The sequence below is a fragment of the Stegastes partitus genome, unplaced genomic scaffold, assembly GCF_000690725.1.
Source record: "Stegastes partitus isolate 25-593 unplaced genomic scaffold, Stegastes_partitus-1.0.2 Scaffold945, whole genome shotgun sequence".
Lineage (NCBI taxonomy): Eukaryota > Metazoa > Chordata > Actinopteri > Pomacentridae > Stegastes > Stegastes partitus.
In genome coordinates, this window is record NW_007578676.1 from 211,608 (window position 1) to 222,400 (window position 10,793).

Genomic DNA, 10,793 nt, shown 5'->3' on the forward strand with positions numbered 1-10,793 from the left:
GTGTATTTGGTTGGCCTACAATAAATGATCCACTCTCTGAACACATCTGTTGTCTTGGTAAAAGCGTACTTTACTTACATCTGTAGCATTTTAGCAATACAGCGCTCTGAATCAGTGTTGCACATGAACGATGTTGCTCGACTGACTGTGCAGCAGTAAAGCACATTTCAAAGCATTCAAACAGGAAGAAGTGGTGAACTTCCAGGGACTACCTTCAGCTGCAGATGCACAGACATGTGATGCTGCAGTGAGGAGAGTGATCGCTTCAACACAACCTGCAGAGGGTGTGTCCAAAGCCTCACTGGGTTTGGACACCAGATGAGGTCTATGACTCGTAGGAATGAGATTATTTGTCATTCATGGGATTTGTTAGAACAAATCAAGATTAATGCGACACTTATCCAAGCCCACGTCGCTGCACTGTTGTCCACAAAGTCCCACCTAGAAGTGAAACTGTGTGACTACTGGTCAGAGAACATGCTCGAGGACTCGCCTCATGCAAGCCTGTAAACTTTAGACTCAGCTGATTTACCTTGAGGTTGTCATGGTGCACCGTGAGCTTGGCCGGGTTCCTGACGACGGCGGTGACCGTGTGGCCCTGCTGCAGCGCCTGGTTGACCAGATACTGTCCAGTCTGCCCAGTGGCTCCCAGCACCGTGATCTTCATCCTCTGGCACTCAGAGCGCAGTCGGGACTGAAACTGATCAGCGGACGGCGAGATGAATGCTCTGATCGCTCAACTAAGTGCGCCGAGTGTCCCTCCCTGTTTCACAAGCACAAGTGTAAAAAATGGTTTATCACGGTGCAATAAAGGCGCCCTGTCTGAGCAGTTATGTCACCAGACAGAGATCTCTATAGAATTAAAATCATGTGCTGGCAGAAGTCTGGCCGTTAAAATCCACTGCACACAAGATGCATTTTCCATTACTGGCTGATTTATCAGCTTTTTAGTGTATGAACTGCAAGAAAACAGGATATATATGTATGTATATTCAGGTTTAGCTCATATAAAACAGACATGGTTCACATTTGTGACCTGTGACTCAACTTTAGAATGACTAAGAGGTATTTCAGTATGAGTACGGCATTACACAACACGTTATTCATTTATTTTACATCTGCAGTATTTTGAGATGTAATGTTGTGAGTTAAAGGTTGCATACATCTGTAAAGACTGTATATGGATATCATGACAGTCTTCAGTTCCCCATGACTCCTATTCTTCTAAGATGGAATCATTCAAACGCGTCTTTGTCACAGAAAACAATCCTGGCTTTTGGCTCTTTCACAGATTTATTATAGGTCTTCTGGAAATATTCCTAAATCTCCTTAAGACTCAGCTAAAGTGTGCTGATGGTCACATGGACAAAGAACGGGACTTCTGGAGGAAAGTTCTGTGGTCAGAAGAAAATGAGCATCACTATGTTTGGAGGAGAGAAGGTGAGGCCTTCAACCCCACGAACACTAAACCCACACTAAAGCATGGAGGTGGCAGCATCACGCTCTGGGGCTGTTTTGGAGCTTTACACAAAGTCAATGGAACAATGAAGGAGGAGGATCACCTCCACGTTGTTCAGGAACACCTGAAACCATCAGCAGAAGGTTGGGCGTTGGAGGCAGTACGATGTTCCAACAAGACAATGAGCCCAAACACACGTGTGGTAAAGAAATGGTTCAGTCAGGCTGGAATGAAGGTTTTAGACTGGTCTCCCCAAAGTCTTTATCTGAACCCCATCAACAACCTGATGACTGTGATGAAGAAACAAGTATGTGTCAGACAGCTAACAAATTCAGCTGAACTGCGCCAACTCTGTCGAGAGCAGCAGTCAGATCCAACCAGACGCCTGTGGACGGCTAACAAAAACACATGTTGAGGTGAAGATGGCCTACAGGGATATCTGCTGTATGTATGTTTCTGATGAGCAGATTTAATCATATTTCCAGATGATCTATAAGAAATGATTGAAAACCAAAATGCATGACTGTTTTTTTTGTGACAATAAAGACCGTGATACGCATGGCCTTGTGCATATAAATGTTTGTTCACAACTGTAGCAGTAAAATACTCCAGTATTTCCAATCATGACCCGATGGGGACACTACTGAAACTTTAACTGCACATGGAAGCACATCGAACAAGTCTGGGTCCTCTAATCACATGATCAAAGAGCATGTCTGTAAATCATCCAGCAAAATGTTAAATTACTTCCCAATCTGTCCAGTACTCAAACTACAGACTGCGTGACCTTTGTATAAGAGGTAGAACTTTCATTCAACAAGCCCAGCTGAACACTGCGGGTCTTTTCATATCCACACTGGGGCCAATGGATTATTGCTGTGGCAGCGGAGGGTGACAGGCTGGTCGGTCAGATGCTCACTGCGGATACTGAGCCGGTACTGTTAACTGATGCTGTGTGAATCTCCAAGCCGATTGCTCCAAGCTATGTTCAAGTTAACTAAGCGCTGGGTGGTACGCTGGAGAACAATTCACATTTAAATATCACTGGAACGTTTTGCTCTGACATGCAGACAGCGAGGCGTTAAAGCGGTTCTTCTCTGTGGATTACGGAGACGTTAAACATCAACAGGTTGCATCTGCTGATATCCGTCCTATAAAGCTTCAGTCATTTAAAACAAGTGACTCAATCAACAACAATTAAGCACACATAAACCTCTGAATGACCTCTACCGGCCTGGAGATAAGACGCCCTCCTTCTGAGACAGATTAAAAAGTTGGCAAATCCACTGTAGCCAAAGTGTCTGAATAAAGCAAGTCAACAACAACCGTCATCAGTTTTGTCATCGTTTCTGCAAAAACTGTTAAAGGAAACAACTTTTCATGTTAACAACAGCAGCACGGTTAGCAGCTGAGCTCAAAGAAGACGCCATGAAATGTAGAAGCATTTATTACAAAACTTATCAAATATATATAAATATATAACACCGTATAACGATTTGATCCAATACATTGCACTTTGTGTGTTTTAGAGAACCTGTTAAAGTAAGAAGTTAAAACTCTTAGTGTCATTTCTCCTGCTTCTCCTGTTTTGTCTACAGATGTGCCAAAGAGGCTGATATGTGACGGCACTCGAGCTTCACAGAGCAACGAGGAGGCTTCCTTTGGTGCCAAACCTGCCTCAAGCTGCTCTTATTCCAGAACATTCTTCAGACACATCTCAACATTTTAAAAGTGCAAACAACAATAAAAACAGGGAATTTAAATTTGGTATAGAAGAAAGAAGTGTCGATGTGCACGTCTCTGCACAGCTATCCAGATCGTTTGCTTATTTTGCTGACTTTACAGTTATTTCCATGAACTGCTCGGCATTGCCGGGCTTCACTTCTCCGGCCCTCTGGCCCTCTGCAGATCGTGCCACTCGGTGAAGCAGAGGCGGTCCGGGATGATACACAGCGCCACATTGCAAGACCTGCACTCGAAGAAGGTCCAGTTTTTCTTCTTCAGGTCCAAACAGAGAACGCAGTACTTCCTGGCTGTTTTTCCCTCGTCCTGGTCGTCTGAGGAGTCAGTCACAGGAACAGGAAAACAGTCGTGAGGCTTCTTCTCAGCAACCTGTAGAGCTGTAAGAGCAACACAAGCAAACACTGAGCTGCTTTAACACGGCGCTGAGAAGACAACTGTCACAATACAGTGTACAGCTTTTATTAGATCATTTATTGCAATGATTTTATACTCATTTATAAAATATTAATGATTAACAATACTACATAATGTGATAATTAACACCTATACAAATGTTCCTATCTGCCTATAATCATCTACACAAACTCTACTATATCTTTAATTGTAAATAAAGAGCCTGGCATTTAAAAAGCAACGCTGAGGTGTGCAAGCTTTGTGCATACGTCCGGCCACGTCCTACCTGCATTTTAAATATTCTCTGTAATACAGCTGTCCAGCTTGTCTGATGCGGTATTAAATATTTCTTTTAGCGTGTGGCTAAGACATCGTGAGTAATACCATTTTCTTCGCTGTGACGCTTTGCCTGAACTGCACATGGGACGGACGGATAACTGCTGTGCTTCACCCACACCTGAAATAATTTAACAGAAAAGGCTTCACTCAGTAATTATCTATTTAAAGACTCCATGAGGATGAGCAGAAGAAACAAGGGTCACATTTTCCAACAGTGCATCAGGTGCTATTAATGCTGCTAGCAGAAGAATACTGCTGCACAAACTGACTTCAATACATCCAACAATCAAGCTGTAAAATTGTTTAAATCTGTTTATCAGCAGCTTCCTGACGATGTCCTGATCCTCACAGGAAAAAGACTAATTCTCAAGCTAGAATTTGCTCTTTTTTGGGAACAAACTGAAGCTCACTGCCACATCAGTGGGGCAGTGGCGGCCCAGAGGCTTCCTAACAAGCTGGGATGTGCAAAAAGAGAATTTCTTCTTACAGGAAGAACAGAGTATAGAAAAAAATAGATAAATGAAATAATGTGCTCAGAGCTTTGTGTGCAGCTTGTCATCTATCTCCAACTAAAACGAAACCCCCTCCTAACCTACTGATCTTCACCTACAGGGCAGATTGAAAGCTGAAACATCTTCAAGAACCAAACAGAGTCCAGTTGTGTTCCACTGGAGAACTTAGGAACACCTAAACAAACTAGTCTCCCAATATCTCTCAGTACATTTATTATTTATATGTAACTGCACATTAATGTAATAATAAACTCTGCATTAATCACAACCCTGTATTGTATTCAGTGCATTATTAAATATCCATTATTTATATCATCGCTTGTATTTTACTTTTCCCACAATGCATCCTGAGTCTACGTCACGGGCGAGTCTAAATCCAAGATGGCGGTATTCGTGAAGCGGTGAATAACACAGAAATCACGCTGTAATGCGAAATAAAGTGTCCTTATGAATTCAAGCACCTCCGTGTTTGCACCGAGTCAACTCTACTGTAACCACCGGGCGACTCGGTACATAAATAACCGTCCGTTAGCTGCTGGCTACACGGAGCGCTAATGATGCTAACAGCTAGGTACACAGTAGACAGCGCTAATGATGCTAACAGCTAGCTACACAGTAGACTGAGCGCTATGATGCTAACAGCTAGCTACACAGTAGACTGAGCGCTATGATGCTAACAGCTAGCTACACAGTAGACTGAGCGCTATGATGCTAACAGCTAGCTACACAGTAGGCAGGGTTAAGGATGCTAAAAGCTAGCCACACAGTAGACTGAGCGCTATGATGCTAACAGCTAGCTACACAGTAGACAGCGCTATGATGCTAACAGCTAGCTACACAGTACCAGGGTTAAGGATGCTACAAGCTAGCTACACAGTAGACTGAACGCCATGATGCTAACAGCTAGCTACACAGTTAGCCACATCTACATGGAAGTATATGATGGTAGAAGGAAGAAAAGCAAAGTCCTGCATATTATTCTTCATTTCAGGTAAAAACACATGATAGGAAAAGCACGGGACTTACATTTTGAGGACAGTCCGTTCCGGCGCATCATCCTCTGGCACCAGCCGACGCTCGCTTCGAACCGGCTCCTCGAAATGTCCAGCTGCTCGGCGACCTCCAGAGCTTTGGTCTGGATGTCGGCTCTGGTCACTTGTACTCCCTCCGCGCGCCTCTGAGCCACATACTCACACACGCTCTTCTCCAGCTCCTGGAAGCGACCGGCTTTGGGCCCGCGGAAAGCTTTCCTCTCGCTGCTAGCGCTGCTCAGATCGTCCTTCTGCGCTCGCCACTTTCTAACGTGACACTCGGTCACACCGTACTTCTTGGCCGCCTGACAGTTGTTGGACGACTCCGCCTCACTGATCGCCATCATTTTGAAAGCAGCGTCGTAGCTTCTTCTCCGACCTTGATTAGTTTGTCTCGACCCCTTATTTTCTACAACGGCCCCGCTCTGCTCCATCTCCGTGTCTCCGTCCCTCCCCGGGCGCGCTGTCTAAAAATGTAAACAGTGCTGTCAGGTTCGACTGACACGAAGTCGTCCAATCAGAGCCAAGAACCCGTCGAGCCCCCAAGAGATGGCCAATAGAAATGCGAAGTGGGCGGGACTACGAGAGGGCGTCCCTGCTTGATTTCTAAAGCTGCATCAAAACAGTCACAACGTGCAAATACACACAAGTTTATATCCGTAGAAACTTCAACAGTCCTTGTAAAAGAATAATTGTGACCAAAGAAATACTTTCAGTTTATAGTGGACTGCTCTTCGTGGTTCTATATATATATGTGTGTGTGTATATATATATATATACGCACACACATACACACACATGTACATAATCATATTATTACTTTCTTTATATGTTTATTCCCTTTTTGCACTGCTTAAAAATCTGATTAATTTATTTCTGCTATCTATCTATCTATCTATCTATCTATATTTCTTGTGTGTTTTATTCCTCATTCTTATATATCTTATTATTGTTTCAATGTGGAACAGGTGCACAACGCATTTCACGGCACCTTACACCAGGTATAACTGTCTTTGTGACCAATAACAGACCTTGAATCCTTATTTCATATTTATTGTTATTTTAGAAATTGATCTGAGCTCCTATCCTCCCTTGCCTGTTGAGGTATTTTTTTATATATATAATTTGATTTTTTTTTTTTTGCTAATTGCGCTTTAAAAGTTTTATATTGTTTTGATGTTTGCACATTTTTTTGCTGCCAGTCTGACAACACGCACAGCCTTTGGTCGACTTCATTTGTTTTACAATCTGCTGAATAAATAAACTTGATTTGCCAAAATTCTGATTTTGACTGCGTAAATATTATAATACCAGAACAGAATAACAGCAAAAACCTACAACATCAGGACACGTAGTGTAACAATAAGTGACAGAATGTGGAGAATTTACACATTTAAAAGAAGAAAATGTTTTGACAGTTTTACAGCACGGGTACTGTAGGGTTTAGAGCCAGCTGCCATGCCAAAATGATGGGAAAAGTATTTTTTTCTACATCAAAATAACTAAATTGTGTTATATATGTTCTGCTATATTACACATACAAACAAAACAAAAACTATATAGATTTTTTGCTTCATCCAGTCTCCCAGTTTTGCTGTATTATCCAAGCAATGAGGGGATATCTCAAACATTAACCTCTGACATTTCAAAATGTATAAATCCCAACATTAGAAGAGAATTAGTTAATGTCAGCATGCTTTCATTGTGTTCAGCAGGAACATTATAATGCTGTTTCAGACTTACTCTTGATAAGTGCATCAGTGATCCCAGTGTAGTGGCAGTCCCAATATCTAAAAAGCAAAAGATAGAAACGTGTCATTACTTTTGTCTTCATGGAATAACAACTAATTCAAGGTTCCACGTTTTACATGCTGTAAAATATGAGTTTACTGTTTGTATTATCAGTCTGACTCAACACATGACGGTTGTTCCTCCAACCAGGACTTCATGTGGTCAGTCAGAATAAAAAAACACAAGGGAAGTAGTACAAGTTGGTACGTAGATAATGGCCCTGAAGTTTAAACCTGAACTAGGACCTTAACTAAAATGTGACTAGTTGCATTTCTGTAGTAGGAGACATCTTTGGGTTAACCTACTAAACTGTTTAACTACCAACGGTAACTTAGCAGCTAGCTGACCTCTCACAGTGAATCTGTCTTTCGCTTCTGTTTCTGACTCCCTCCTTCCTGAAACGCATTTATGCTGTCCGACAAGTGTGACGAAATGCCTTGTGCCACATTTATCCAAAGTATTATAAAGTTAAACATCAAGACTCATACATGTAAACAAGCGGACATCCGGTTGTAGCAGTTAAAACGCAGCATTAGCATGCTAGCTAGCCGCTCACTCACCCAGCGCGTCCTTGTGTTTACATCAGGTTCCGTCCGGGACGCGTTCAAGAGCGGCGGCGTTCAGGTGCGTTCATAAAGCAACACTTTTCACAAGTTAAAACCTTTCACGTAGATTTTAAATTTCATGATATCCAGCAGGACATTACATTATTCCTCACAGTATATATCCAAACTGTTGCAAAGCGATATCCCTAAATGTGTGTTTTAATGTGAAATTAGCGCCCAGTTCATTTCTCACGGTCACATGTCATCTGAGCTAATGGTTGACAGGTCGGTCACCAGTAAGCCTGATTCACTGGTTACAGCTTATCAAAGGCAGCGTGTGCTTGCTATTACGTGTCAGTTCATATCTAGGATCTGGGAATTTTAGACTTTGGTAATTTTGTAAAGTTCATTCATCATCCGATTTTCACATTTTATGGAGTCACTGATTAGTGGGTCAGTGGTTCCCAACAGGAGGCCTGTGACTCCTTCAAACAGAAGAACAAATGTTAGCAGAGGAACTGTTTGTTGCACAATTAGGTTTTCTTTTTGAAAATATATAATTTTAGCGTACTACTTTTAACCCTCCTAAATCATGCTGCAATCCCCCCTGCAGGTCACGACCGCTGTTCTAGTTTGCTTCTATATTTCCAATATGAAAAAGGTGTGTTTGTATCCAGGCTATAGGATCAATTATTGCCCAAAGACTAACAACAAGTGAAACTGAGTCCTAAGTGTGTTTTTGTGTGTGTAGTCTTTATAGAGTCCACCCTCGGGACAAACTATTTGTGTTGAATTAAATAATTGATTGTGAAAATAAGAAAAAGAGAATCACAATCAAACCCAATTAGATGATAGAGAGCATTAGAATGTGTTTCTCGGGGAGGGTTTTGTGCTTTTCTTTCAGCCGGGCCTCCTCCTGCTCCAGTGAAGCCTGGAGGTACCACCAGCAGGTCTCAGAAGTCTCACGTCAAGATCTGACTTGTTCAGAAGACGTGATTGTGTTTTGCTCCACTACAATCACATGAGCTCACATGTAAGCACCAACTTGGACTCCTGTAATCAAAAACAAGATCAAAAACAGACGCTGGCCTGCCTCTCGCCACCCACGCTTACCTCCGCACTTTGCCATCTTCCTATATAAAGACCCGTCTAGTCGCATCAAGTCATTAGCTCAAGTAATCCACTTGTGGCTCGGTGCTTTGATTATGCGATCACACCGAGGGACTAAAGACTAAAGCAGCTTCAGCTCAGTCACCGGGAGCTGCTCAGAGCGGACGGCTTCGTACATGAGGCCTCTGTGGTGAGTCAGTGGCTGCTGCTGTCATTCATCCACCTGCAATGAGCGGTCTGATCGACATCCTGCAGCTCCTGACCTGATCCTGGCTGAACGGCGGAGGATGCACCAGGGCAAATGGCTGCTTGAATACTCACTGAAACCGCGAGCCGACAGCCGAATAACCTGGGACGTGGTGACTGGATAAAGAAGGGGACCACGTAAGTGACTCTTTGTAGTTATGTAGCGGTTGAATAAACCCAGTAGAACGACGCAGGCTGGAAATAAGACAGTATGTGTGTCAAATTGCTCCTTTTCTGAACTCAATTACTTTTAAAGTTTCTTGTTGTCCACTCAAATGTCAGGTTTGTCCTGCAGCACAGTTTGCAAGTCAGACTAAACAGTCAGTGCTGATTTTCAGATGGTGAACTTTGATATCTGCGTCATTTGCTGACGTTAACCAGAATGACATTTTAGAAATGTCTGGTTGAAAGACATTCGTTTCATCAAAGCGGCTTCAGGCTGTGAAAATGTTTCCGGGTTTCATCGATTCTTCACCCTAAGCTTTCGTAGAATTCGGACAAAAATAGTCGTGTGCTGCATGATTGAGGCCAATCATAGAAGTTAGAAGTGAACCAGAAGATAACGAGATTAAAAGGGCACAAACTTGAACGTCCTCCAGCTCTCCTGTTGCTGCTCAGCGAGTAACCAGGCCGAGACACAGAGAAGAGAACCCCGGTCTCAGTCTGGAAATGTATGTAATGTCAGATGTTGTGGCCTTTTGAAGGTAACTTATCCACCTCTAGACTTAATCTTGTGGTACTTCAACAGTTACGTACAGTTCAGTGTGTTGGCGGCTGTCAGACCACAGACGTGTACAGGACCCCCGTTCTAGCAGGTTGTCGTCTTTGTGGCCCTTTTGCTTCTCATCATGGTTGTTGTGTGTCTAATACTGGCCCTTCTCATTGTTTGCATTTAATTTTAGTCGATTTCTGTCATATTTTGTGTCTCTTTGGTTGTTTCGTGTCTCGTTTTGGTGGTTTTGTTTTTCTTCGTTGCTCTTTTGTCTCTCTCTGGTTATTTTTTATGTTACATCTTTATACATCTGTTTGTCGTCTCAGTTTGTGTATCTTCACGGTTGTGTCTCATTTTGTGTCTCTGTGGTCCCTTTGTGTCTCACCAGCCTTGTTGTGGGTCTCGTGTTGCGTCTCTTTGCTGTTGTTTGCATTGATTTGGTTGTTTTGTGTCCTACTTTGGTTGTTTCACGCCTCTTCGTGACCTTTTTACCTCTTAGTGGTCCTTTTACATCTGATCATATTACATCTGTTCCTTTACGGTTTCTTTTGTGTTTCATTTTGTGTGTCTTTCTGGACTATGTATGATATTTCTGGGGCTCGTTCATTAATCTGCATCTACATGATAAAGGGCACACTCGTACTTCAGATCTAATTGATTTATTACACAAATGTTCTTGATGTAGGCGTCGCTTCAGCGACCTGATGACTGTTTTGTTGGTTTTGACAGAAACAGCCATGGGATGTGGCGTCACAAAGTCCGACCAGTTCCACAAAAACTCAGGAAAAGGTAACAAGACTCTGATTTAAATCATCAGATAAACTTCACCTCGTTGTTTTTATTCATCTTCTCTGTTTCCTTTAACGTGTTCATGCATGTACATGTCTTTCTGTCTCTCTGCTCTGCTGCATG

The 10,793-nt window shown here is 42.6% G+C and overlaps 1 protein-coding gene across 1 annotated transcript in view; it reads left to right on the top strand.

Annotated features, from left to right (window-relative positions):
* Nucleotides 1-9,279: 9,279 nt before the first annotated feature.
* ppef2a (protein phosphatase with EF-hand domain 2a) overlaps nucleotides 9,280-10,793 on the top strand; it is a 14,440-nt gene continuing 12,926 nt past the window's right edge. Inside the window, exons 1-2 of the mRNA XM_008294163.1 lie at nucleotides 9,280-9,307; nucleotides 10,611-10,670. Coding sequence (XP_008292385.1) covers nucleotides 10,619-10,670 — 52 coding nt within the window. The 5' untranslated portion in view covers nucleotides 9,280-9,307; nucleotides 10,611-10,618. The remainder of the gene's footprint in view (nucleotides 9,308-10,610; nucleotides 10,671-10,793) is intronic.